The 27,955-nt window shown below is 50.1% G+C and overlaps 3 protein-coding genes across 6 annotated transcripts in view; 1 reads left to right on the top strand and 2 right to left on the bottom strand.

The window, feature by feature from the left end:
* ANKS1A (ankyrin repeat and sterile alpha motif domain containing 1A) overlaps positions 1 to 713 on the bottom strand; it is an 84,489-nt gene extending 83,776 nt beyond the window's left edge. Inside the window, 1 exon segment of the mRNA XM_042884362.1 lies at positions 474 to 713. Within this exon segment, the coding sequence (XP_042740296.1) occupies positions 474 to 694 (221 nt within the window). The 5' untranslated portion in view covers positions 695 to 713.
* A 600-nt stretch (positions 714 to 1,313) lies between these two features.
* On the top strand, positions 1,314 to 4,733 carry TAF11 (TATA-box binding protein associated factor 11). Its single transcript, XM_042884133.1, has 5 exons — positions 1,314 to 1,522; positions 1,610 to 1,749; positions 2,163 to 2,250; positions 2,746 to 2,842; positions 4,006 to 4,733. Exons 1-5 carry the CDS (start codon positions 1,325 to 1,327, stop codon positions 4,134 to 4,136), a joined length of 654 nt encoding a protein of 217 aa, XP_042740067.1. The 5' UTR covers positions 1,314 to 1,324; the 3' UTR covers positions 4,137 to 4,733.
* Positions 4,734 to 5,029: 296 nt separating this feature from the next.
* UHRF1BP1 (UHRF1 binding protein 1) overlaps positions 5,030 to 27,955 on the bottom strand; it is a 28,341-nt gene continuing 5,415 nt past the window's right edge. Inside the window, exons 2-21 of one of the 4 annotated variants that reach the window (XM_042884129.1) lie at positions 23,681 to 23,843; positions 22,412 to 22,450; positions 21,917 to 22,008; positions 21,568 to 21,757; positions 21,242 to 21,382; positions 20,496 to 20,666; positions 19,913 to 20,090; positions 19,458 to 19,544; positions 18,793 to 18,957; positions 18,168 to 18,310; positions 16,910 to 17,051; positions 16,274 to 16,467; positions 13,889 to 15,462; positions 13,477 to 13,670; positions 12,810 to 12,961; positions 12,563 to 12,710; positions 10,821 to 11,086; positions 9,942 to 10,050; positions 9,252 to 9,367; positions 5,030 to 8,809 (exon numbers count right to left, since the gene is read on the bottom strand). In XM_042884129.1, the coding sequence (XP_042740063.1) occupies positions 8,684 to 8,809; positions 9,252 to 9,367; positions 9,942 to 10,050; positions 10,821 to 11,086; positions 12,563 to 12,710; positions 12,810 to 12,961; positions 13,477 to 13,670; positions 13,889 to 15,462; positions 16,274 to 16,467; positions 16,910 to 17,051; positions 18,168 to 18,310; positions 18,793 to 18,957; positions 19,458 to 19,544; positions 19,913 to 20,090; positions 20,496 to 20,666; positions 21,242 to 21,382; positions 21,568 to 21,757; positions 21,917 to 22,008; positions 22,412 to 22,450; positions 23,681 to 23,843 (4,390 nt within the window). In that variant the 3' untranslated portion in view covers positions 5,030 to 8,683. Of the gene's footprint in view, positions 8,810 to 9,251; positions 9,368 to 9,941; positions 10,051 to 10,820; positions 11,087 to 12,562; positions 12,711 to 12,809; positions 12,962 to 13,476; positions 13,671 to 13,888; positions 15,463 to 16,273; positions 16,468 to 16,909; positions 17,052 to 18,167; positions 18,311 to 18,792; positions 18,958 to 19,457; positions 19,545 to 19,912; positions 20,091 to 20,495; positions 20,667 to 21,241; positions 21,383 to 21,567; positions 21,758 to 21,874; positions 22,009 to 22,411; positions 22,451 to 23,680; positions 23,844 to 27,955 lie in introns of those variants that run through there. The other 3 variants (XM_042884130.1, XM_042884131.1, XM_042884132.1) reach the window with 3 other exon arrangements.

Genomic DNA, 27,955 nt, shown 5'->3' with positions numbered 1-27,955 from the left:
GTCCTACAACACTCCTATGCCCACACCTCACCTCAAGCAGCACAGTTCTCAGTCTCCCAGCCCCATATGCACCCCCACTCTAAGATCTCTCCAGCCCACACACCTCCATTCCTTCTCCGCAGCCCTACAGCACCCCAACCCTACATACCCCACAAATCTAAGCTCCCATAAAGCTCAGTGCTCACCTCGAGAGCCTAGACACACTTAACACCCCACTGCCTTCCACACATCCCACACCACAGCTCCAAACTCCCACCTCCTACCCCAAAGCCCTGCAGCCCCTCAGCCCTCCACAGCCCTTATACCACACAGCCACCCATAACAACCCTCCCACAGCCTCAAGCCCTATGCTCACCTCTGAACACAGCCCAGCTGCCCCACGGGCCCGCAGCTTCTCGGCCCCACAGAGCTTCCCAGGCCTGCAGCCCCACAGCCCTACAATGCCTTCATCCCTCACAGCCCCCCCGGCTCACCTCAGCAGACTGGACAGCGGGTGCCCCACACCACCACCTCCACCTCCTCCTCCTCCACCGCCGCTTCCACTGCCTCCACCACCCCCGGAACCTCCACCACCACCTCCTCCGCTTCCCCCGGAACCGAAACCGGAGCTGAGGCGTTTTCCCGACAGCAGTTTCTCTACGGCGGGCAGGTTCCCGGTACGGGCGGCCTCCAGCAGCTCCTGCTCCTTCCCCATGGCCCGGCCCGGCCGCCGCCACCGCCTCCCGCCAGGCCACGCCCCGGAAGGATGCTCGGGGGGCGTGGCCTGCGGGTGCGTGGGCGTGGTCTGAGGGACCCGTTTGTGCTATTGCGAATGGGCGTGGCCTAATGTATCCGGCGTGGCCTAATGTAGCTGGGCGTGGTCTGCACTGAGTGGGCGTGGTCTGCACTAGTGGGCGTGGCCTGCTATCCCGCAGGGCGCTCAGGAGGACTCGTATTTTCATCCCCTTCCTTTTCATGAAGGAATGAAGCGCGTACAGAACACAGCCCTGCAAAACGATGCATTAAACCCGCAACCTCAGCTACAGACGAGGCAGATTTCCACCTTAAAGAGGTTAGAAACATTTCCGTGTGCAGTCGCTTCAAGCAGCCGTCTCCGCTTGAAGAGCTGCCACAGCTTTCAGGTCGGAAGCAGAATCCTGAACTTGCTTTCAGCTCCCGAAGGAGCTTCGTGGGGGGCAAAGGTCCCGTCCCCAAGCTGAGCTCAACTTCCGAAGGCCCCACGGCGCTCAGACCCATGGAAGCCCCGTTGCCATAACGACAGCGCCCCCACCCGCCGGCCGCTGTAGTGTGACGTCATCACTGCGCGACGGCGCGACGCGGGGCGATGGCGGAACCCGGAGAGCCGGGTCGGGAGGAGAGAGGGAGCGGCGCCGAGCGGGAGCCGTCACCCACCGCCTCATCCCCTACCGGGGGCGGCACTGAGGCCGCGGAGGAACCGGCGGCCGCGGAGGGGGCGGCAGAGGGGGAGGCGAGGGAGGCTGGAGGCGGCGGGGAGCTGAAGGTGGAGGCAGCGGACGGGGAGGTGAGGGCACGGCGCCGGGCTCGGCCGTGAGGGGCGGGGAGCGGGAAGCGAACGGGGCCGCCGCCACAGCGCCGCTCTCTCGTGCAGGTGAGGAGCGCGGAGGGGGAGGCGCTGGACGGGGAGGATCTGAGCCTGCAGCCGTCGGCGGCCAAGAAGGTGAAGCTGGAGCTGAAGGAGAGGAAGGAGAGGAAGCACAAAGTGGACGAAGATGAGATCCAGAAGATGCAGTGAGTGCGCCCGGGGCGGGGGGTTCTGACAGGGCTGGAGGCGTTCAGTCCAAATGCGATGCGAGGCCCCCCCGAGGGGAATGGCTCTGTTGGGACACCACAGCCATCGGGTTTGGGTGGTGCTGTGCGGGGCCAGGAGTTTGGTGTGGGATCCCTATGTTTCCCTTCCAACCCAGGATGTTCTGTATCTGCAGCTCTTTCCCAGATCCCTCTGAGCTGCCTCACCATCTGCGTTGCAAATCTTAACACAACTGGAGTGCTGTTGTTTTCTTTCCAGCTCTTTTTTATGCTGCTGGGAGGCTGAGGATGGTTGTAATGCTTTACAGAACTGTGTCAGCAGCCTAACGAGCTTCAGAATTGTGCCTGTTTGGTTTCTTTAAATCTCTGTAAGTGATTCATTCTCTCCCCTCCAGAATACTGGTCTCCTCCTTTTCTGAAGAACAGCTGAATCGTTACGAGATGTATCGCCGCTCTGCCTTCCCCAAAGCTGCTATCAAACGGGTACGACTTCAGTCATGCCTCAGCACAAAGCAAACGGGCTGAGCCTGGCCACACTCCCAGCCCAGCCTCACACACGTACATAAACTTATTACTATGGGGGGCTCAGCAGTTCAGGACTGTGGGCATTCACTCCCTCCCCTCCAGCCACATCTCAGCCTTTGTGGCCGTCCCTAGATCTGCTTATCTGGTTATGTTGTACTCAGTGCCCCCGTGGGGTTTATGCAGTTTAAATAGGAGCTTATCTCACATGAAAGTAGTTTGGGGGACAGTTGCTAGTACAGATCTGTAGCTGAATAAAAGTAATCTAAAATTGTTACAGCTAGCATGTGCCCACAGCTATAGGACCTTATTCCAAAGATCATTCACTGCTGTTTCTGCTCATTTTGTTTACTGATGCTTGATTTGGCAGGCTCCAATTACTAAATATAATGTGAAATATTTCACTGTTGCTGCATGTGCCTCATTTGACTGACTGCCTCTTCTTGGTTTGTGCAGCTGATCCAGTCCATCACGGGCACATCTGTCTCTCAGAACGTGGTTATTGCTATGTCTGGCATTTCCAAGGTCTTCGTTGGGGAAGTGGTGGAGGAAGGTGAGCAAATCACATTATTGTTCAGTAAAAGGTTAAGAACACAGAGAGAGTGCGTTGTTTAAAGCAGAACAGAAGGACATGAGATAAAGCTGGACTTTTGTGGCTTCTTCTCCAGGTCTGCAGCTTGACACGCTGCCCTGCAGAGCCCTCCTGCTTTCAGCAGCAGCAGCAGAAAGCTGCTGTTGAGACTCAGGGGGAAGTGTGGCGTTGTCCATATTCCACTCTAATGCTGTTAATATAATTGCCCATAAACCAGTAGAGATCAATGAGTGCCTTCCTCCTTTTTTATCTTTTCTGCAGAAGATAACTTAGAAGTTCTTGCTCCTACATGAGTAGGCTGCAGTGCCAAAGCAAAGATCTCATTAATACTACTGTGACAAATTCAGCTTAGAAGGGAAATGCGTTATTTAAGCCTCTTAACCTGCAAGATTCTTTGTTACTGCAGTGAGCTGAGATCTCCTTGGCCTGTGCAAGGCTGACCCAGCTGTGTGCAGGCTCATGCAGAGGAGGAAAAGATTCTTGGTTTTTGTGCCAACAACTTAGTACAGGCTTGTCACACAAAACACACGGCCTGGATGTGCAGGGATTGCCATCAGCGAGGATGATGCAGCTTTTGGCACTTCTTCTGCTTTGACTGTCTGCAGCTCTGTGTTGCCAGAGGCTGTCTGGATAAGCAGCTTCGCTGCTGTACTTAATTGCTTCATGTCCTTGGCAGGAGACCTGAATGATACTTACCAGAAATGAAGAACAGGGACTGCCCTTCAAGTCAGCTGTAGGCTGTTCCCCCCTATCACTGCTGCACACAAGCTCCAGAACATACTTCACGAGCTGGGGGTGGTTTTACAGTAGCAAGTTTAAGATGATGAAGCCTTGTCAAGCTCTTGCATGACCTAGTCTATTCCATAGCAGCTGGAATGTTGTGAAAAAGCAGCTGATTCTGAGCTGGTATTGGTGCCCCAAGGACTGGTTTTTCTTCAGAGAGACACACAAAGCTGTTTCGTTCTTGTGTACAGATAAAACATGAGCTGTAAACCTTGAGCAGTGTTTCCTGCTGCCTTTATTATCGAAGTTCGACCAGTAGGAGGCTTTTCAAATGTCGCCTGCTGGGAGAACAGCAGAGCTGAGCTGTCCTTGCTCATGTCAACTCCTGTTTTTTTGTTTAGCGCTGGATGTGTGTGAGAAGTGGGGGGAGCTGCCACCTCTGCAGCCCAAACACATGCGGGAGGCTGTCAGGAGGCTCAAGTCACGAGGACAAATCCCAAATTCCAAATATAAAAAGATCATCTTCCACTGAAGTGTCCTGGGATCAGCAAAGAGAAGACAAGTTCAAACAAGCTTCGGTTGTGCACCGTACAGCAGATATGAGACAGAAGCACTCCCCCTCTCCTGCTTGCAGTCCTCTCCCAGGAGCCTCTCAAGCTCAATTCAACGTGGATTTCAGTAACTTCAAGCATGGAGGTTTCTGTGGATTGCTTTCAGTTTACAAAACTACCATGAAAGTTCTCAGCATGGCTCATGGGATAGAAGGGCAGGGAGAAATGCTGAAGCTGCAGTTGTCCCATTAAGCTCATCCCCATAGGAGAGGCTCCCTGCCAGCAGCCCACGAGCAGCACGTTGTGTGCAGTCATTCATGTAGGCAACCATGGGGAAGTTTCCTGCAATAACTGCTGAAGGCCAGCTTGTCAGCTTAGTGCTGTGCGGGCTCGAGGAGGAGGCAGATTCTTGGCCTGGTGCCTCAGGGTCCTCTGATGCAGCAGCCTGCAAAAGAAACGTGCAACATCTTCCATGTATTTACCCACCAGCATCGTGCCTGCTGCTGGCACGGCCGCGGTGGTGTCTCTGTACAGAAGTGTCTTTTTTTTTGTACATTAAACTCGTTGCTATATTCTTAGTCTCGTTTGGACAGCACATGGTAATTGTGTAATGGTGTTGGTGTGATTCAAAGCAGGGAGAGCGCGCTGCGATCTGCCTCAACCAAGCCCAACATGTCCAAGAAGCTTCACGCCTCCGGCATGTATTGCTCCATATTGCTCCATGACCACGAGCAAGGGAACACGTGCTGACAGCTGATGCTTCTTAAGTCATTGCTCGGCTGCTCCTCCCAGCTGTATGGAGCTGCCTGGAATCCATACAATGGGGAACGTGAGGAAGAAAAGGAGGGGGGAAAAAAAATGCAGGAGCCGGTGAGGAGGTTAACAAGTTTAATTTCTTTTCATGGTTCACAGAACCAATAAATGCATGAGTGGAAATATACTGCAACAAAGTTCCAATACTGCCTAAAATTCAAGTTCAGACTTGTACATCACCCACCTGTGCATCCAGTAATCCCCTCTGAGCACACTTCTCACTAAAGGTAAAAGATGCTGAGGCCACGTGCTTTTCCTGGGGTAACTGCCATGTAGTTACACAAAGGATTAAGTTGGCTCTCATAACGTAGAGCCCTTAAACAAAAGGCTCTAAAGAGTAAACTTTGCTAATCATCAGTGGAGTTCTGTCCTCCCACCTACATCTCGTAGAAAGGAAGGGGGTGGTGTTTTACAGTACTTCTCTCCATAAAGCAGAAGATAGTGGAAGTGATTTAATTGTCACACAGAACTGGGGCACTCGAGTTGCTGAAGCAAGAGATTTGCTGCCAGCAGCTTGGGCCCAGCTCTGGTCTGTCTGCCCACGTGGAAAGAGGTAAGGAGCTCTGTGACACTGCAAATAGGCACCGTGTTGGAGAAAACCCCTTCTGCCCATCCATTCCCTATGCTGGCTGGAGATGAAGCTCTACTCAAACAAAAAGTCACAAAGTGTGAAAGAAAGGAACCTCCCATTTTCAAGCAGTTGGTGAATAAAAAGGAAGAATAGCAGTGCATTCCACCTAAGGCAAGCGTTCTCTTGCTTCACACAGAAAGAAGAAAGCACAGAAGCATGTAGGTTGACCAAAAGTTCAACTTCTGCTTATGTGGGCTTTGTGCAGTTCATAATGGTACTTACAGTGAGCTTTTGCATATAGGTTTGTTTCACAGCAAGTCTGGAGATACACAGAGACTTTGTTTCCTCCCTCCTCTATTACTCTGAGAACTGCGCATGAAAAGAGTTTTATTTCAGTATGGAAGATATCTTGCATTTCTGACCCCTGCTTTTACTTCTGGATTCTATGCACGAGGCAGTACTGGTGAAGGAAATGCCCGCTGATGCTTAGAAAGTTAAAGTGCATTTTCCTCTAGAGAACAGGCCTGACGGGCTGCTCCAGAACGTTGCTCCATCACAGGCAGCACCACAAACCCGAGTTGTGCACTGAGCTGGGGATGGGTCACACAATGTGCTCCAGAGAAAACAGCAAAGCTGTCTAACAGGAACCAGGAGAGGGCTTTCCTGAGGAGGAGGGAAAGCCATCTTGTGAAAGGCACAGCACCAAACATCAGCTCCAGCCCTGCAGAGTGGCGGCGGGCGCAGAGCCCTCTGCCAAAGGCAAACTCTCCTCCTTTCCTTTCATTTGTGCCCATTTGCTTCTGGTTTCCAGCAGGCAGGTCAGGCTCTCAGTGCAGCTGTCACAGCTGATCGGAGGCAGGGTCAGTCACAGCTGGGCAGGCAAGGACACCACAAACCACAAACTGCATTTGAACAGCACAGTTGCCCCGAGGCTGTTCAGACCCCGCATCCCAGCACAGCTCCCAAGGAACATTAGTCAGGGCTACCTTCAGCACAGTGGAGTCAGACACCAAATCACACTGATGATCTTAACAGTGACAGCACACAATCAGCCTCTATCTCTTACATACCCTCTTTTACAGAGGGTGAGCAAACAAACACAGCAAGGACACTCCCAGCTCCCCACAAATCACAGCAGCGCCTCGGCGCCCAACGCCGTGCTGCAGATATGTCCTTATTGCCCCAGAGCTGCAGGAGAGCTCAAAAGATACCAGGAGTGTCTGTTAAAGTGTCTGTAAACTGCTCAGCAGCTCCAGAGCTGGGTAAAGGGAAAAGTACATCAGAGCAAACTCAGCTCGTACATCACTGCTTTCTTTCATGTTGCTCCCAGGCCTCAGATTCTCATGGCTTGTAAATCAGAGGCTGTTCCTTGCATAGCAAGCAGGATTAAAATCTATTACTTTAGTTAATCTAAATACAACGAAGTAATGCTTACACACACACACATTAAAAAAAAAATCCAACAGAAGAAAGTTTTGGGTACTGTGTGCCTTTACACAATCAGAAAATGCACCTGAAATCTGCTGAACTGCCAAAATGCACCTGAAATCTGCTGAACTGCCATGAATTCTGCACACAGTACAGATGCTACATTTGATGGGGAGGGATGGGCACTCACCCTGAACACAGCTGGGGGTGAATGTTCCACCATGCTGTGCCAGAGCAGCACAAATTCTCCTCTGTAACAGCTCTTCCCTTCACAACCAACTTCTGCCCCTCACGGCTGCTCCTCATTCAGCAGGCAGCCTGTGCCCTGCCTGGACCAGCACAGCAAGGAAACCACATACCCCGTTCCCTATAGCAGTGCATTTGATCTCTGCACTTCATAAATTACATTTCCTTTCTTAGCTCTTAAAACAAGTGCTTCCTTCCTCTTTTACCAGGTTCCCATTTCTTTTCCCATCCACTCTCTCAGAGGCAGTTTCTTTACTAATTAGACAAATCCCACCATTCAGCCACGCAGACTTCAAGCAAAGGTAAGAATACAAAGCATACAAACCCTGCTTATTTTCACCTCCATCCCCCGGTGAGCAGTTAGCAGTGTCAGCCTGCACCCAGGGGACCCTGCTCAGCACCCTTCTCCTGACCCACACACCAGAATCCCTGCTAGAAGACGTGTAACACTGAGCATGAGCCCAGAGCTAGGAAAAATACACGGCCCTGTAGGAGTGCAGACAGCTATTTCTTGGTGTTCCCACTGGTGAAACTTGGGAAACACAATGGTTTAAGGACACCACGTGTCCAAAAGGAAACACAAAGGCCTCATTCCATGGTTCAGCCAGCTTCCATCACCCCTGTTCTTTGACTGTAAAATTAAAGACAGATTAAACAGCACTTGGTAATGAAATAATGAATTCCTCGTTGCTTCTGCATCAAAAAAGCCAAACGTTGCAGGATTGAGAGTGATTTAGACTAAGCCTAATACACCACCACCTCTTTTTCCTAGAGGTGGAAAAAGAAACCTGAAAGAATTCCTCTTCTATCCTGGCTCTGTTCTTGAGGGGTTGGTGAGCTGTAGCTCCCTTCCTCCACATGGGGAAACCCATTCTGCATCTCCCACACCCCCTGACCTCAGTTTCTCTCTCTGTGTGACAATACACATGCTTTTCACATCACAGCTCCGAGCCACATTTTCTGCCCTGCCTATTCTCTGCCACTCCTTGATGTGGTGAATTGAACTGCACTCCTTTTGCTGCGCTCTTTGGCACGTGTCACTGGGCAAGAACACAAAGAGGAGGGCAGAAAAAAGCAGAAATCCTAACGCCAACCACCTGCAGGCAGAAGGGCTGACAGCAGACTGTCTCTGCCACCGTGTGCATGAAGAGCCACGGTGTCCCCACGCCAACTTCAGGCCTTTTGTTTGCAGGCTGGGTGCTGCCCTGGTTCAGTGGCAGGTGGTAGCACCATATTGCCAGGACAGAGGGAAGTGGCAGCACACGGGTAACTCCTCGTTGCTCCCGTGCTGCTCAGCCAAGCTCTGCCCTTTCTCCCTGTACGAAGAGTATTTTGCAATCACGGTTGGTTTCCACTCTTTGTGACAATCAGTTCTCCAGGAGGTTGACCTGTTTAGCAGCAATGTAATCAAACTCACTGCCTTAGTGCTGGTGGTGGTCTCCACTCCTCCTGAGCAGCTGCAGCCTACTGTCAGAGCTCAAAGAGGGGATTGTATTTCCTAATTTCCTGCAGAAGGCGAGCCTTGTCCATGTTGGCTTCTGCAAGGGCTATTTTCATGTTCTGAAGCTCTCTTTGCAACTCTGGCACTTCCTTTAACTACAAGAGACAGAGAAGAAAAAGAAAAACAAAGCAGGAGTTTAGAAAGGTAAGCAGCAGGGCAGATCTAACTACACTCATGCACACACAAAGCTCACTGACAGCCACCAGTTTGATTTGCAAAGTACTTCTAACCGCTGCCTGAGGACTTCCATAGCTGTCAGCAGAGCCAGCTCAGGCTGCCAGAGATGCATTTCTAATGTCTACTTTCTCTTAAGACTTCCTTTCACACTTCTAGCCCTAGGAGTAAGGCCTGCAGCAAGCTAGCTGATCCCTTAATATCTGAATGCCTGTAAAGGGGGGTACAGACTGCTCTGTGTGCGCTCCCTATCTGCAACACACCACACCTACCAGTAAGTGCAAACAGATGCAGACAAAAGACTTTTCCTGCCCACTGCCAGCTATCTGGTTGTCTAGACAGCAGCAGGCAGCAGTGACTCACCTGCAGTCCACGCATCCCTCCTGCTGGTGCTGCCAACACACACCGTGCTGGGGCCTTGTGGCCCTGAAGAACTGACACAGGTTTGTCCAGTTTCGGTGAGTCCTCCCCTTGTGGAGCTGGAAAGAAAAAAAAAACAAAAAGCATGGAGATATTTAATTATTATTTATTTGACAGGATTCTTAGGACTGCAAGAAAAACTTGGATGCTCTTTTTGTCTGAAACAAAAACAGGAAAAAAAGAGACACATCTTATCCCCATTTTAAAAGGGAGAAGCTATGCCAAAGGAAGGTGCAGAAGTGCTTCATGATTGTATAAGCTCTAGGAAACACCAGCCATGAATTCAGGCTGCCCATTCACTGTTCTAGGTGTTAATCTGTTCTGCTTGAGGTATCAGTTTTTCTGCCCAAACAATACAACAAAAGCAGTGAGAAGCAGAGAGGCAGGAATGCCTGCAGCCAGCAACTAGCCCTGCAGAGCAGCCAAAGGCTGTAGGTGCTGGCACTGAAGACAGAAGATTATTTGCCCATTCTGCAGAACTGCAAGAATCAGAATTAGGGACAGCACACACAACAGAGTGCATCCTTCCCACCACCAACCATCCCTTCAGCTCCAGCTTCCACAATCAGGCCCAGCAGAGCACAACCTCCAACAAGGCCTAGAGAATAAAACACATTTCCTGACATTTCTGACCTGTTAGGTAGAAAACTCCATCATCTCCACGCTTCACGAGGACGTGATCTATTGCCAAGGTGACAGGAACAGGGCCAGGGGAGGTGGGGTATATCTGGGGGCTGTCATCCTGGAGAATTAAACAAAGCAAAACAAAAGGCAGAAAAAAGACATTAACTGCTGTGACAGCTCTGGCAAAGGGCTCCCCTTGCCCCCAGCCTTCACAGGGGTAACATTACCAACCAGAGCTCACCAAGGTCACCCACCATATGGAAAAGCCTGGCTTTATTTACGCAGAGACTTAATTTGTGCAGAAAGGACTGGCAGGGATCACAGCACAGTTCTGCCATATCCATGACAAAGGCTGGGGAGAAGCCATCTCCCCTGGGATCACTCTCACAGTTGTCCTGCAAATTCCTGATTCAAAAACCTATTAAAATGAAGCCAGTATCTCTAAGTCTGGAGATTCTCAGGTTGCTGTGGTTCCTGCTTGCCAGTGGAGCAAGCTTATCGCTTTCAGAAAAACAGTTTTGTCCGCCTTTACATCAACCAGCTCTTACATAATGTGGTTTTTTTCACCCATAATTCTTTACACGCTTACCAAAAAGGTCAAATAATTCTCATTTCACACAAGCGCTTGGGGAAGAGGTATTTAATTCTCTTTCCCTTCAGTCTGCAGATAGATCATCAACAAAGCTGGGGAGAGAGTCTGAATGGCAGGCTCCTGTTTCTCCACCATCTGAGCTTGTGTTACCGTTTGCCCATTAGAAACAAAATAAAACACCATCAGGGAAACAGGAGCTTTGCAGAAAGGCACAGCAATCCCACATCATCCTTCCTGAAGCAGAACACCATGGTGAGCCCTGCTCAGGATCCCGCCTCAGCTCCCCACACACCCACCTTCAACGTGATTTTGGCATCCACGACTTCAATCTCCATGGGGATCACCTCCGGGATGATTTCATCCTCAAGGAAGGGGCCGAGGTTGGTAAGGAAGGACATGAAGAACTCTGCTGCGTAACTGCGGACCAGCATCTGAAGGAAGCCGTTCTGAACAGCGAGCGGGGAATGCACAGCAGCGTGAGGCCCTGCTGCGAGGCGCAAGCACACTTGTGGCTGGGTCTGAGCAGCTTCAGGGGCTGAAGGTTTCTCCACCTCTGCATCTCCTGAAGCAGAAAGCATCACGGAAGCACAGAATTATTAAGGTTGGAAAAGAGAGCTGCAGTCCAACCCTCAGCCCGTCACCAAAATGCCCACTAAAGCACGACCCTGAAAGACCTCACTGCAGGACATCATAGAATCATAGAATCACCAAGGTTGGAAAAGACCTCAAAGCTCATCCAGTCCAACCGTTCACCTCTTACCAACAGCTCCCACTACACCATGTCCCTCAACACAACATCCAGCCTTTCCTTGAACACCCCCAGGCTCAGTGACTCCACCACCTCCCTGGGCATCCATTCCAGTGCCTGACCACCCTTTCTGACAAGCAATACTTCCTCATGTCCAGCCTGAATCTCCCTTGCTGTAGCTTGAAACCATTCCCTCTGGTCCTATCACTGATGACACGAGAGAAGAGGCCGACCCCCAGCTCACTACAACCTCCCTTCAGGAAGTTATAGAGAGCAATGAGATCTCCCCTGAGCCTCCTCTTCTCCAGGCTGAACATTCCCAGCTCCTTCAGCCTCTCCTCATCAGCCCTGTGTTCCAGATCCCTCACCAGTTTTGTTGCCCTCCTTTGAACACGTTCCAGGGCCTCCATGTCTTTCTTGCAGTGAGGGGCAATCAGATGGCATCAGTAGTAAGGGAAATGGTCAAAATAGGTCTCACAAGAGATCACAGAATCACAGAATGGCCTGGGTTGCAAAGGAGCACAGTGCTCATCCAGTTCCAACCCCCTGCTGTGTGCAGGTCCCCAGCCAGCAGCCCAGGCTGCCCAGAGCCACATCCAGCCTGGCCTTGAATGCCTGCAGGCACAGGGCATCCACAGCCTCCTTGGGCAACCTGTTCCCATAATAAATAAGACCAGGTTTCAAAACACTCAAGACTTCACATCACAGAAGCTGCCACCAGAACCAGGCTGCTTAATCCCCCAGGCCCACCCACCTCTCTCACCATCAGCACATTACAAAACCAGCCTTCATTTAGCATTAGCACAAACAGAGCAGAAACTCTCAGCCTCCCAGAGCTGCTCACCACCACCCAACCTTCTATTCGCTGTGCCCCCTCGTGGTTACAGACAGCATGGATCAATAACAGCCCAACTGAGCATGTTTGTACTCAGAAGGTTTGGGTTGCAGCTGCTCCTGTGCTTTCCATTTGTTTGTTTCTTTAAAATTTGAACACGTCTGTTCTTTAAAATTTGAACATCTGTAGGGAATGTAGGGACCCAGCCCAGAAGGGTTATTCTCAGGGCAGGGATAATTTGGGGTTTCCCTAGGGAGTTTTATCCCTCTTTTTGCTGATTTCATGCACTCCAGAAGAAATTTAAACACTTCCCATGAAGGATGAGGGTTTCACTGTGCTGGACACCACACAGCTTGACTGTACAGGTACTTCAGCTTTGTGAACACTGAAGTTAGAACGGAAGATTCCTTGAGAGCAGCTGGCACATGACCCAGTTGTAAAAGCCAGAGCCTTACCCACACAGCCACGCAGGTATTGCCACATCCCAACATTGTTCAGCTGCTCTGGAACCACGTTCATGACTTGTAAAGCAACAGACAAATCATCACCTCGTGCCTCTACGGCACAGTTCACCTCGTTCATCTTCAGTAGAAGGACAGACACCTGAAACACAGAGGGACAAGCTCAGCCAGTGGAACGCAGCCACACGGTTCACTTTAAGGCTCAGTGAGAGACAGCATCACAAGGGAACAAAGCTCTGACCAGCTGCAGGCTGGGCTCCTCGCTCTGTGAAGCTGAGCTGTTTATTTCAGGAGAAGCTCCGCTTTCGTCCTCCGCCACCAGGTTTGCTCTGCTGCCTGCATTGCTGTGCAGCTGGAGAAGATGCCCTGAAGGAAGAGGGTCCAGGCTGGGCTCTGAAATAGAATGGAACAACAACAGCTCAATTCTTGGTGTTTTTTTTCTGGTTTTAAGCAGTTCTGGTCTCAGCATCTGCCTTAATCTCACGACCTGAACCATCCTCCAGAGAATGCTTTCCAGTTCCTTGGATGAACCTAAACAATGTGCAGCTGAAGTGAAGAATACTCACTGCAATGCACGGCACCCCTACTTCCAACCATCCTTTATGAAACCCTCCCCAGAAGCTGTGGCACATCTGCCAACCTGCACAGCACCTCTCACTCTACTATGGCCAAATGCCTCAGAGCAGCACAGTGATGGTGCTGGGAAAACCCTCCCCACTCATTTATACTCTTCATCTCAAAAAAAAAAAGCATCTACAAAAGCATTAAGAGCCACTGTGGGTGAAAATGCTCATCATCTTCAAAAAGAATGAGTGGCACAAGGAATCCTGCAAGAACACAGCATGAGCTGCACTGTTAGCTGGTGTGAAGTAAGAGAGGGGACGAGGACACAGCTGGACCCTGGTTACCAGAGTCTGTGAGCATTACAAAGCCATCGCTGCCATCGCTGTCCACTGACAGCCCATCCTCAGGACCACTCCCATCCACAGACGTGGTGTCAAAGGAATGTTGGGATGCTGTCCTCTTCATGGAGAAGAAACGCATCCGGCTGCTGCCACCCCCTGGAGTCACGGCCCCCTCTTCTGCTTTGGGCACAGAATCCCTACAAAAAAAATACAACAAAGAAAAGGACAAAGGCAAACAGCTTAGAATTACACAGGTACTGCACTAAACTCTGCATGCTTGCAATGCAGGCTTTCGTCTAACTTATATTATGAAGGTCTGACACCTCTCTGGTCCAAATGGCACACAGACAGAGGGAGCAGTCCACCTACATCTTCCCCCTTTCCCAGCAGCCTTGCAGGAAGATAGCTCACTCACTTGGCTGGAGGGAGAGAGAGCATTTTCTGCACAGTAGAGGTCATCTTCTCCCGGCTCAAGCTCAGAGCATCTTTTGTTATAGACATAGCTTCTTTGGTGAGGTCCATGGTAACATGCAGAGCTTCCTTGGTGGCATCCTTTGTGATGTGCAGCGCACTAGACAGCTCCACCTCCAGGTTCTTCAAAGGGAGGAGCTCTGCCTGGCCATTGAGAGAGGGATTTCCTCCTCCCGGGGGGCCAGCACTGGTTGAGGTTGGGCTGACAGGGAGGGGAGCAGGGCTCTGAGGGTGGCTGCCAGGCTCTTCTGCTCCTTCTGCAACCAGGGCTTCCACAGCTTCACATGCTTCCTCTATCAGACCTTTCTCCTCCATGCTCTTACTTGGTGGGGCTGTGCTCAGAGCTCCATCGCTTGCAGATTTTGGAAGCCTCTCCAGTGGCACAATGGTTGCACTGGCACCTGTATTTTCAGCCTCATGGTCCTCTGGGACCCCTGTGCTATTGCACATTCCCTTTTCTGAACCGGTCTCGGATTTCTGCTCCTTCTCCTCAGCTGCCAGCTCCTTCTCTTCAGCTGCCAATCCCTCCTTGCTGTCTGAAGGTGAGAGCTCCGACTCTATCAGGCTTGTTGTATCTGAGTCGAGGGATTTGGGCTCCAAGCAGGAGCCTGGTGTGGGGTTCATGAGCAGGGCCACTTCAGCACCGTGGAACATAACTCCTACCGAAGCAGACATGGGATCTAAAGGACACCCAGTCACCTCCTGGGTATCTTGGGTCAGCTGCTCCTGTAGTGTTTGCAGAACTTCTTTCATCCTGAGCAGCACCAGGTACTGGTAGTGGTTGAGACGAACTTTGACATGAACAGAGGAGGACAAAAGCACGTGGATATCAGCAGAGGCTTCCAGCTCTTTGTCATCTACCCCATCGTTAAGTTCACACTCAGATTCTCCCAAGGCATCCATCGTCTCTGGGACCTTGTAGATGCTCTTCAGATCCTGGTCAGTTCTTGATCTTTGACAAACTCCATGCTCTCTGGGAAGGTTCTCGTTCTTGGAGTGATTGCTAAAGCTGGCAGAAGACTTGATTTTCAAATCAGAGACAGATGACGGCTGTCGTTTAGATATCTGAGCTTGCCCCCATCTCTTGGGAAGACAGGCCCAAACGGACAGGGGAAACGGCTCGATAAAGCTAAGGGCTCTGCCTTTTGAGCTCTCAGCACCCTCGAAGTCCAGGCAGAGCTCAGTGAAATTCACAGACCACAGATCTTCAGAGGCAGAGGTTTTGCGCAATGGCTGAGGAAAACCTGAATGCTTCTGAGGTCCAGCATCCACCTCGTAGGCGTGGCGCAAGAAAAGGGTATGGAGGAGGTTAAAATTGTCCTGGGATCGTGGGAACTGGGTGTAGCTGGAGTGGAAGAATTCGGAACCAGCAAATTTACGGAAGAGGCTCTGGAGGTCCTGGCAGCTGCAGAAGGGAGCATGGCGGGTGTTGGTGGCCGTCATCTCCGACGTGTGGATGCACAGCGCCTGCGGGCGATCCTGATGGGCAGCGACTTTCTTCTCCACAGGGATGCTGAGCTACAAGAAAGAGAAAGATGTTTTTCACACAGAAGGTGGTGAGGCACTGGAACAGGTTGCCCAAGGAGGCTGTGGATGCCCCATCCCTGCAGGCATTCGAGGCCAGGCTGGATGTGGCTTTGGGCAGCCTGGGCTGCTGGTTGGGACCTGCACACAGCAGGGGGTTGGAACTGGATGAGCGCTGTGCTCCTTTTCAACCCAGGCCATTCTGTGATATGGTATGATATGATATGATATGATATGATATGATATGATATGACGTGATATGATAAGCAGCAAGAGGGGAAATCAACAGAACCCCATTCTGGCCATTTACACAGAAATTCAGCTGTGGAATATATAAACAGTTGAGAAGTCTTGGTCTCTACTAAAATCCCAAGAGCTGAACTAGATTCTCATTTGAGAAACTGAATAAAATTTACAAATCAGGGAAGAGAAATGAGACACAAGGAAAATATCACCTAGATGGCAAACATCACAGGATGTCAACGCCACAGACAGATGCCCATTGGGAATGGAATGGGAGTCAAAGCAACTTCCAAAGTCCAGAAAGCAACTTCTGGTTACCTGAACCAGCAATTCCTCCTTCCTCCTTGAAACTGCTTCCATAACTATTGACCTGTCCATCTATTCTGAAGTAGAACTCAAATGCTTGTTTTATGGCCCATAGATAAAAACAAAACCAACACAAGCAGTGGGCAGAAGAAAGGTGGAGGTTTTGTTTGCTCATCCTGGACTCCAGCTATTCCCTGGTACTTCCACCACGGAGAGGGAGAGGACACTGCTGTGCAAAGGAGGAAAGGCATGGTACCTTCAGCTGGAAGCCATCCAGTCGAACGTCAACATGCTCATCACATTTGCCTGAGTCCTCCAGCTTGTAGATTGCTTTGAACTGCTCCAGGCTGCGATAAAGGTCCAGACAGAAGAGGTTTATCCACAGCATGCTTGCTGTGTCCAGGGTCAGCGTCAGACCATTCAGCTGTACATACAGGTTTGGGCAAGGAACTAGAACAAAACAGAATCAAATTCAGTTCCTGCACTGCAAACACCAAAGCACAGGGCTTTAACATCCACCTCAACACAGACCTCGTGGATGTGAAAAGCTGAGAAGCAGCAGAGCAGCGAGGAGCCCCAGTTCTCACACCAGGGCTGCAGAGCGCTCAGAGCTCCCTGGGGTCCCAGAAGCCCAAGCTTTAACCAAAGCAGGTCCTTCAATACGCTCTTGGGTTCATTATTTTTTGAGTACAGCATTTCCTCCACATTTTGCACCACGTAAACCCTGCACCATTTTCTCAGTAGTAATTTAGAAAGGCAAACATGCAAACGTCAGGGAACCGAATGGACACTGACACGCAGAGAAGCTTCAAAATGGACAACACACCTAAAGAATGAAAACACTGATTTCTGAAGGAACTTAGGAAAGAAGGTGCTAACCTTGGTGTATTACCTGGAAAGTCCTGATTGTCTGGGAAGTAATACTCTGTGAATTCAATGTGGATTGCAGAGACCTGATCAGGCAGGTTGAGGAATTTTCTACTACACGAAAGCAGGGTGGAAGGTTTCTTACTGTGCTGGCCAGCTGTGGAAACCTGAAAACACCAATGGCAAAAATGCAGTTGCACAGAACCTGCAAGTGGCAAAAGAAAGCATCCCAGAAACCTGCAGCCTCCCACACTCAATGTGTCTCATTTACACATCAAACACACTTGGCTTTCCAGTAATGATTCAACTTTCCCCTACCTTCTAACACTGTCAACTCCTCTCCTTTGAGGGAATTCATCTCTCTGTATACACATATATTCTTTCAGTATTTAAAAGGGGATTACAAACAGGAGGGCAATCAACTTTTTACAAGGGTAAACAGTGATAGGACAAGGGGAAATGGTTTAAAGCTCAAGGAGGGAAGATTGAGGTTGGATGTCAGGGGGAAGTTCTTCATAGAGAGAGCAGTGAGGTGCTGGAACAGCTGCCCAGAGAGGCTGTGATGCCCCGTGCATCCCTGGAGGTGTTCAAGGCCAGGTTGGATGGGACCCTGGGCAGCCTGGGCTGGTGCCAGATCTGGAGGTTGGTGGCCCTGCTTGTGGGGGTTGGAACTTGATGATCCTTGGGGCCCCTTCCAACCCAAGGCATCCTATGATTCTATGATTTATACCCCACGTCACTGCTATTAAGAACCAGAACAATCAGATTTAGGTGATGTGAATAAACAGAAGTGAATCCCATCATAACTTTCTCCAGTATTAACAGCATGCCAGTAAGTGCATGACAGCATCTGGTACAGATCTCACAAAGGGCACAGGGTGTGTGGATGTAGGGTGATCCACTCCAGTGATCCCTGCTGTGCTGGGTCAGAAAGCACGAGGGCAGATACATGCCTCCTCTGTCAAAAATCCACATCTTCACCTCCTTCTCAAATACACGAAATCTTTTATCCTGGCTTTGCCTGAGGAGGTTTGAAAGCGGACACAAACTCAAAGAGCGCAGAAACTCTGTGGCTCTTCATGCAATTTCCTCTGCACGTGACAACGACCAGCACTCCCTGCTTGCCTTAACGGCTGCACGAGCAGCACAATAATGGCATTCAGCTTGTGATGGCCGGCCTGCACTGAGCGAGATCTGTGCCATTTATTTGCACCACAGCCAATTAAACTTCCTTCCTCACAAAAACCCCACGTGGCTGCCCCCAGGCACTGCTCAGCCCCCACCTGGTGAACGTCCAAGTCGTCCACACGCAGCAGCACACAGCTGGAGCGCAGGCGGTGCCAGGGAGGGTGCCGGAGTTGGGGCAGACTGCAGGGAGCTCCACGGCCCTTCTCCAGGGGGCTCTTGTGAGGACTCAAGGACGCCTCTGTGGGGATGGGAGAGCAGAAGGGTTTTACTCAACTCCTTTGTAGTGAACGTCGCCGTCAGCTCCGACACAGACGTGCTTACAGAGCAGAAATAACAGCCCCAGAATTAGAAACAGATGGGCACAGCCAGGCAGCAAAAGAAAGCCAACACTCAGTGCTTGCAGAGGAACTGTGAAAGATCAGCGTGATCTGCACCAACAGAAGTTCTTCAGCTGCATTTCAGCCACCTTCTGCTGCTCAGCCTATTTCATTTACTCATTACACATTCACTTAAAGAGGATAGAAATAAGCCAGGTCTGTCCATTCTTGCTGCAGTATTATTCCAATATAAAACCCAATGTACTGTGCCATTAAATTGATGATTTTTGGTGTGCCATGCAATTCTGAACAACGGATCAAGCTGCTAAGAAAGGGAACTGGAGATGCTGCTGGATGGAGAACAGCTGTTATCACCTCCAGGAGTTTAATCCAACATCCTTACCTGCTTTCTTTTTGAAGGGAGAAAGTGGAGTCTTGGCAAAGGCAGCATCCATTTCTTCGTAATGCTTCTCCACCTTGCTCTGAAATTCACTGACCAACCTTTTTGCCCATTCTCCCCGCGTCTCCATTGCCTCACTGTACCTCACCCAGTGCTTGCAGGCATCTCCTGCATTGAAGTAAACACACCAGCTTTAAAATTAGGCTCCTGCATACTCACAACTCTCTTGTTCCCCTTAAACCAATATCAACCTGTAAAGCATCCCCCTTGATTGGTATCACATTCTGTTGCTACTCCAAATACAAGCATTGGGAACAATGCCACGGTGACACTTCTTCTTGCACCCTCACTTAACCAACAGATTTTCTCCTGAGACACAACCCTTTCTAATTGATGTGCTCAGAATCAGGTCCTGAGCTTCAGCAACCCAAAAAGAAATTCAAAGTTCCAACTTTATGGTTTTATGGCAGGCAGCAACTCGTTCCTTTCTTTGCACTCTGCCAACAACTTGTCAATCTTCCATCAAGAGGTAAATCAGATCAACCCTGACCACGAGGATTTCAGACCCAGGTCCTTTGTGCAGCTCTTTCTTCTTGCCCTGCCCGACGCCTCACAGCATCACCATTCTTCAAGTTCTTTTTTCAAGCTGGAATGACAAACCCCCTTACCAGCCCTATGGAAGGGATAATAGTCAAAAGCCATCCTCCTGAAGGTCAGCTGCATGGCACCTCCCAGCATCCCATGCTTCAAAGTGCCTGCGAGAAATGGAACAAAGAAAACTATGATCAGCTCTGCAATCCAAGCCCTGACTCAGGATAATTCAGAACAATGCTGCTCTGATTGCCATCACTGTTACCATGGCTGGTATCTGCTTCTAAAGAGCTCTATCAGAATCTCATCCTAGGGGAGGAAAAGGGCAATTGAATGTAACAAGGCAACAGTTTATACCGTAGGAACCAGATCTAGAATCTCAAATTCCAAATCACAAGACCCCACTGCTTTCCAGGCTCCCATTAATCACACTTCTCACGGCACCAATCAGAAGAGTTTCCAGAGGAAAATCCTCCTTTGAGAAAGAAAAGGACTGGCTGATTTTTTTGCTCCTGCTGCTGCTCTCTGTTACCTGACTCTCGAGTGTGGCTGTCGTCACAAATGTGCAGATCCAGGCGTGAGATGAGGAGGTGGTAGGACGACTCCTTCATGTCGTGTTTCTCAAAGTACTGACCAATGCTGGTTGCGTTCGGGCTGACTCCAAATGGTTGAGACCAGGACTGCTGGGTACTGGGAGCTGGTGGTGTGATCTGTTAGGAAACAACAAGCTTGGTAAGAGCTCATCTTGGAAGATATGCTGAGACCAAAAGGGCAAAGTATTCCTTATGATCCCTCCTGTAACCTCACTGCACTACGCGCACTGCCCTCCTTCCCCAGAGCTTCCACTACCAGTGATATTCCTCTTCCCCCCCTAGAAACACTTTTTGTCCTCTGCCCTACGTATTTATTGTATGACATTCACCAATCAGTTACTTAGAACGGGATCTGGGGAAAAACATAAAAAAACAAGTGGTGAGGGATGTTGAACTTTGAAAGTTGCTGCTTAGAACTGCTGCTTCAAGGCTCTCACAGACTATGCTATATGGAAACCAAAGAACAACAGCAAAAAATCCAGAGCTCTCTCTGTCTTTTGCTCTTCCCTATGGCTCACTCACCTGCACAGAGTCTGGTGCCAAGCTCTTCCTCTGCTGAGCAGACTTCTCCATGGCTTCACTCAGAGACTCTGCATATTTCATCATTGCTTTCAGCTGAGAGTCTGTCAGCACCCAGAGAAGGTCGTCAAGGAGAAACATCAGCTTTGATGCCATCACATTGCAATCTTTGGTCTGAAAACAGCAAGAAGGTGTCAAGGACTAAGAGCTGCTCACTTTACACTCTTCTCAAAATACACAGAAGCTGTAGCACGAAGCGGAGATGCTGCTCTGAAACTCATCTGAGAGAGAAGTTAACTCATCTGGTGGATGCCCACACTGCTCTCATCTGAGAAGGAAAGGACTCAAAGCTACCTTCTCTTTGGAAGGGAAATTGATTGCTGGCCATTTAAGACAGAAAAACAAGAGATGACAATTTTTTGCAACTTCTCATCACATCCACTCATCATCACCTTTCTGCTGACAGCTAAAAGCAAAGCTAGCAGCCTTCCAGCTCCCAGTAAAGAGATGACAGATCTCCTTGGGACAAGAAAACAGATTTTAAGACTTGCTCCACACACATTATTCTCCCCAGGGAAATAGCTTTGACATTTGTTTAGAACACAGCTGTTTCCAACAGACAGCAGAGCAGTACATCAGCTCGGGCTCAGTACTTGTGAAGGAGATGAAGCGTGGCTGAGGGATGTGGGAGGAAATGTGCATCATGGCTGCAGAGAAGGCGTCCCCCAGGGGATGGGTGAAACACTCACCCTTCTCTTGAGAGAGATCTGTATCCTCCCCTGGTTCGTAATGAGTCTCAGAGGAGTAGTAACAGGGTCCTGATCACCGTTGTCGGTTGCATCTGCTTCAATGCGGAGCGTCTGCCAGGTGAGTTCTTTGAATGTCAAAACCTACCCAGAAAGAGGAAAATGGGGAGATGCTGAGATTTGCATCAGCTGCCAGGATTAAAGGAAACACTTTAAGGACACAGAATGAAACAAGGGCACAGGGAACCGTCCCACACGTCTTTCCTCTGCAGTCCCTATCCACAAACAGGGATGTAGCCCAGGTCAGGCAACATCTGAAGGCTCCTTACCTCTCCTCTCTGTGGATCGGTGATGCGGGTGAGCCGCAGGTCGCTCTGCTGCCAGTTGGGGTTGACGCTGTAGCCTTGAAGCTGCCACAGCTCAAAAGAAGCATGAAAGGCCTTGGAGTGAATCTTGATAGTGATGGAATTGACAACAATAAACATCCCCTCCACGACCTTTTCAGCAAAGCCGTATTCGCTGCAAAGAGAAAATCCTTTAAGTCATCAGGGAGAGAGCGCGGTACGTGTGGAACCACTCAAAGCAGAACCCCAGAGGTCAGTGGTTGATTTTCGAGAAGAACAGCCCATCCCATACCCCAGCACGTCAGAAAGAAGCCACGGGACTCAGGGGTCTGACCTCTGGCCGGCTGCAAGAGCAATGGGAGACTGTCCATTGGGTGGCCTGGGCTCTTCACATGTCCGCATCTCTACCTCCACTTTGTCCAGGTACTGGAAGACAAAAGACAGGAGCAGTAAATACAAGACCAAGGCTCAAGGTCAGCCTTACACCCTCAGGTCTGAGGCTCTAGGGCTGGTATAACCCAGCTGTGCCACCTCACATCCCTCAGTCTCGTGCTGAAGTTCTCACACCTTTCAGTGCCAGAATGGTTGGGTGATCTGAATCTCCAAAAGTGGGGGGAAACAAACAGCAAAAAGCAGGCAACGTTGCCCAAGAGCTGAGCCCAGCTCCATGCTGCAGGGAAATGGGAATCCCATGGGAGGTCACCCAACTTCTAATAGAACTGCTCTCAGAATTCCCCCATGCTCTGAAGGCCTGGAGGCTTCATGTTGACACTGCACTTCACAGTTTCCCTTCAGAGAATTAGGAAGAGAACAAGAGAATAAACATTACCAAACAGATTGGGTGCGTCTTCAGTTTTGTCCACTGGATCTGAAACAATAAAGGTAAGATCATAGGAGTCACCTTTGCACTGGGAAAGTTAAGATATTGCAGGGAACCATTTGAGCTCAAAGTTCTGCTCTGAGAAACGACCATTATGACTTTCCATCATCTCTAAATCCAGTCAAACAGCTCAGAAAGGGAAGTGAGACATTGCAGCTGCCAGCCCTACAAGCCAAGCCCAGCTTTTGCATCTCGTATGTCATCGTGAGTAATAGGTGCTCAGTGTCAAATTCAGATTCCTCCACTCCCTTTGTAGAAAATGCTGCCATTGCTGAAAGTCAGGTCACCCTTTTGAAGACTCCATACAAACCCAAATGATCCTATTTGAATTGCTTGCAGCCACGCTTACTCTGCAGTTCTTGTACAAGGGAGGACAAATGTTTGGTGCTATATTAAGCTGATCTGACTCTAAAAACAGATAGAACAGATCCGATGAGTAAGACAGGCTCGTTTTCATTCTCATTTGGCAGAGTAGAACCATCATAGCAAGTCTCCTCCATGTACTAAAAAACCGTGCATCCAGGTAATGCAGCTATGGTTGGAACCAGCCGAGATTAAACAGCCTGGCATTTCACATCAACTGAAAAAAAGTCAATTTTGTGCTCTAAAAAGCACAAGGAGGAAAATTTCTAAAAGGGGCCAGAGTGCAAAAGTGCAGCTGCCCATGCATGTCCAACTTCAGCCATTATGCACATAAGCAGCCAACGGTGGCTGAATGAGCACAGGGTGCACTGCTTCTCAGTGTGCCATTCACAGAGCTCTTAAGAGCTGCCTTCTCAACAATGAAGGCTTCAGCTCAATTTGTTTTATGGTGCCTCACAGCATCGCCAGGCTTTCAGATAGCAGCACTCCATTTGTCTCTGCTTCCTATTCCTGGTGGAGGTCTGTGTTCATTCCTTAGCATTAACAAAACAAGCCACTGGGGATGAGGGAAGACACAGAGAACTGCTCAGCGATCAAAATAAGAGGAAAATAGAGGAAATGGGGAAACAGGGCTGTAAAACCTGAAGGTGCTTGGGGGTAATGAGCAGGGAGTCATTCATCACCATTTCTTCTGAAGAACAGTGCCAGGTCACCAACTAAAACTAATGCAGCAAAAGCAAGCATGCAGTGAAGCTGCGAGGCTCTTTGCCACAGCGTGCTCTGGATATTAAGTGAAGGGTGAATTAAATGACGTGTGTGGAACCCAGGGACGCGACCACAGCCCCCCCTGCTCACCCTGATGGATGCCTTGTTGCAGTAGACCCGGGTGATGGCGAGCCAGGTGGGCAGCTCCAGCACATTCTGCAGCACCTCCTCATCCAGCTCCAGGTTGGTCAGCTGCCCCTGCCCCTTCAGGGTGCTCAGGTTGATTTTGTCTGGAGAGAGATTCTTGGTGAACCTACAGGAGAGGAAAGAAGAGGCTCTAAAACCACGGCCAAGCAGAGCTGCTGAGACCCGCAGAGCCTTTCAGAAGGGCGCGTTAAGAAAAGAATCTGCTTTCTTCTTTGTGAAAACATGCTGACATTTTTAGGCCCAAGGCAAGTTGGTTTTTCCAAAAAAAAAAAAAAACCACCCAGAAAACCCCTTTATATTTTGACATTTGAAGGGACTTTATTTATTTTTTCTTTTTAAATCAAATTCAAGGAACTGAAAATTCCATCTAAAGCCCTGGAAAGGCAGAATTCAGCAGAACTGCCTTAGGACAGAAACAAACCCAAACCAAAGCCAAACCACAGATAGGGAGAACAACTTTGCTCCCCCTATGAGCGCCAAAGCAGTGATGAAGTGCTTTGCTACCCAGATTTTTCTAGGTAATGAGGACAGAGGAAAGGAAAAGCCCGTTCATAAATTATTTTTATTGCTGTCTCTTTAAACAGCAGCCTGGCAAGCTCTCTGGTCAGCAGGTCCATTGCAACCCAACCCTCAGCGCAAATTCCCATCCTCCCCATTGGCATCCATCACCCTGCTCCCTCTGCTCCAGTTTCTTCTCCCAGGGGTTTATTCTTGCATATATTCTGCTATCTCCCTTCTGGGCCTGAGATTTAAGTGCGACAGATGGAACGATTCCAGCAGGGCCGGTCAAGAGCAGCGTGCCCTGCTGCAAACCTGAAAACCTGTGCCATCATTCAAAGCACCACGGACCCTTTGGACCCATCGCACTGCAGCCCCCAGGCTTCCTGCCAGCTCATTGACTCACTGCTGCAGCCAGAGCTCATTTCATAGGATCACAAAATGGCCTGGGTTGAAAAGGACCACAATGATCATCTAGTTTCAACCCCCTGCTATGTGCAGGGTCGCCAAGCTCCAGACCGGGCTGCCCACATTCCTCTGTGCTAATACTCATTCAGCACAGCGCTCCAGAAAGCAGAAGAAAGGCCCTATTGTCAGCACAAGCAGGACAAGGCTCTCAGCCCCATGTCTCCATTCTCTCTCCTCTCCCTGCACCGCGGTCCCATTCCCTGGGAAAGGCTCACGGGGCACCGTGCACAAAGTGCAGGCACTGCTGAAGGGAGCAGAGGGGAGGAGGATGCAGAGCACTGCTGCTGGGATGGCAATGGGTGCAGCCATGGGGCTGTGCTACCAAGCTGCCTGAGCCGTCTGCCAGCCCAGAGCTTCCTGCAAGAAAAGTACCCTTCTAAACCCAGCATTTCATTGACACAGATGGTGGTGAGGTGCTGCTGTTAGGACACAGCACTGTGAATCTGCCTCCATCCCTCCTGCACAGCGTGGCCTCCTGCTGCTGCAACCACAGGCAGACGCTGTGATCTGCCACCTCCCCGAGCCGCAGGTGCTGCTGATGCCAGCATCCCAGGGAAGCTGACACGTTTGCTGCGAGCGCGTCGCTCCCTTTGACCTCCTGCTGAAACACACGCGGGCAGGAGGCCAAGATCAACACGGCATCCCAGCCCTGCACAAAGAAACGTGGCGCTGGGTGCCAAGGAGACGCAGCGATGCGCTGGGAGCTGTGAGGTCGGTGCTGAGTCCTGATGTACAAAACCCAGGCACTGCGTTACGCTGAACGCCTCCAGAGGCAACCTGCTTTGCCTTCAGCTCTGCTGAAAGCTGCTGTAATCATGCTCACTCAGGACCGGGTTTGAGAATAAAGCAATCCCAGTGAGGAAAGCACAGGGCACTGCTATGCTCGCGTGGGGAGCTGCAGCTGTCTGACATCCTCGTCTCAGGCTGGGCGCTTGGGTGGGTGCTGCAGAAAGAAAAACACGACAGAACAGAACTGCTTCACTCAGTGTGCCAAAAATAAAAATAGCCCTGGGTGTGCTGGGGAAGGAGGGCGAAGCTGCGACACCGGACACTGCAAGAGGGAGCGGTGTGAAACACGACCCAGCCTGAAACAAACGTCTGTGTTCATCTGCAGGGAAAGGCTGCAGAAATCCTGTGAGCAGATGAGAGCAGCAGAGGCGCTGCGGGTGGAAGCACCCTCAGCTGTGAGACACTTTGGTGCATCCAATGCACGTTGGTGGGGAATGCAGAAGGAGCAGAGATGATGCATGCCTGCGAATTTGGAAGCTTACAGATGCCAAACTGAAAAGAACCGCTTTGGTCACTGCCAGGGGAAGGACAGAGCTGTGAGAGCAGACGATTTGAGCTGCTTGTTGGCAGGCTTGCTGCATTCATACTCACAAGCAGTAGCATTTTTGGCAGCACGGATTGCTGGCCTAGAGAAAAATGAATGAAAACGGTGACTATTAGGAAAACAGACCGTGTGGGACAGTTGCTTTTTTTTCCCCCAACTCTGGAAGAAGTCATGCAGCACTAAGCCAGTGAACTCACAGGACTGCACTCCTTTTGAGCCTGCTCACATTACCATGACAAAAGTCAACGCAGAAAATCCTTTCCCAGCCTTGACAGAGCTGTCCTGCAGACTCACAGGGCCATTCTGCAGCTGTGTACACAAGCACAAATGTAGGCACTCCCATGCCACGAGTGACAGCCTCCTTTCTGGCAGCATCTGCAGCTGACAGCCAACAGAGCATCCCAGTCACCTGCACCCATGGAAAGCCTTCAGGTGACTGATGTGCAGTTAAGATGACAGCAAATATCAGCTAGAAGCTTCTAACAGCTGTAACCAGGGCAGCCCTGCTGAGCCAAGGCTCCTTCTTATGCCAGTTTACAGAGATTTCCCTGCTGTCCACTCTCCCCTTTTTGTGGTAACGTGGGCATTGCAGTTTGCAATCAGCAGACGCACCGTTGTGAACCGTGCCATCCCAATTTCTTGGCAAAATGAAGGCTTTGCTCTTTCCTAAGCAGAAACACCACCCAGATGAGCGAACCCTCAGCAGCTCCTTGGGACCCAGCCGAAAAGCACCGTGCTCCTTACAGGAACCCTTGGCCTTTGGGATTCCCCCACTGCATGCTGTAGGTGGGCACAGGAGAGTTCCTCTGTTTGCTCCACCATCAGCCTGAGCACATGGACGAGAAATGATGCCACTCCTGCATGACGGCCTGCCCCATTCACCAGCTGGGAGATCCAGAGGCTGCAAACCCACGGACTGCAAGCAGGAGTTTGGCCAATCTTACAGCTGTACCCATAAATAAAACATCTACGTCCACACCTGTAGCTGCTGCCACGCTGCATCCAACCACACACAGATAAAAACCCTCTCCTTGGAGCCATCCCTCCCCCCACACAGATCCTCCCATCAGCACATCTTCTGCCTCAGACCCCGTTTGCAATTACCCACTGATCACCTCCTATTGTACACAACCAGCACCCACACGACAAAACACTCGTTCCTATTAATATCTTCGTTACTATGGTTATTATATGCAAGAACTAATTAGCAGGACAGCAGTGACCTCGGTTTTGTTTAGTGCCACGCATCATCCATCAGCAGGAGAGAACAACCCACGGCTGATGCCACCAGTGCAGATGGAAAAATACTGTGAAAAACTCTGTGTCAGGCCAGTTCCCTTCGTGCTGACTCTTATGAGCCACAAAGGTCGTTGTTACATGGAGATAAAGTCACGAGTGGAAAAGGAAAGGTCAGGCAGTGCTGAGGATGGGGGGCTTTCAAGGAAGACAACAGCAGAAGCTCTGACTGCAAAACACGTCTGGGAATGAACTGACAGATAACTGTGGAGGAAATAAAACTGGGCAAGTGATCAGAACTTCTATAAAAAGGGAGGAAAACTGCTGGCTTGGAGGCACATGGGAAGAAGAAGGAAAGCCTTTTCAGGAAGCAAAACCACGTAAGTAGGTTTTGCACAACCCCAGAGCCATCTGCCTGGTCACAGTGCTGCCCAACACTGAGAGATGCAGATCTGCAGCCAAGGAAGAGAAAAGAGCAGAAAATGAGGCTGATTGATGCACAGCATTGTATGCATGTGGTGTGGCCTCTAGCACCAAACCCATCCACCTAACTGGTATAAAGGCATTTAGAATTGGAGGAGCCTTGATTGATACCAAACAAACTGTTGGGATGATGGAAAGCATCGCATCCTATGGAAACCAACCTATGGAAATAATATATGGAAACTAACCTATGGAAACCA

This window comes from Lagopus leucura, unplaced genomic scaffold (assembly GCF_019238085.1).
Source record: "Lagopus leucura isolate 7727_CA_CO unplaced genomic scaffold, USGS_WTPT01 Super-Scaffold_100043, whole genome shotgun sequence".
Taxonomy (NCBI): Eukaryota; Metazoa; Chordata; class Aves; order Galliformes; family Phasianidae; genus Lagopus; species Lagopus leucura.
This window is presented reverse-complemented; position numbering and strand designations above follow the sequence as displayed.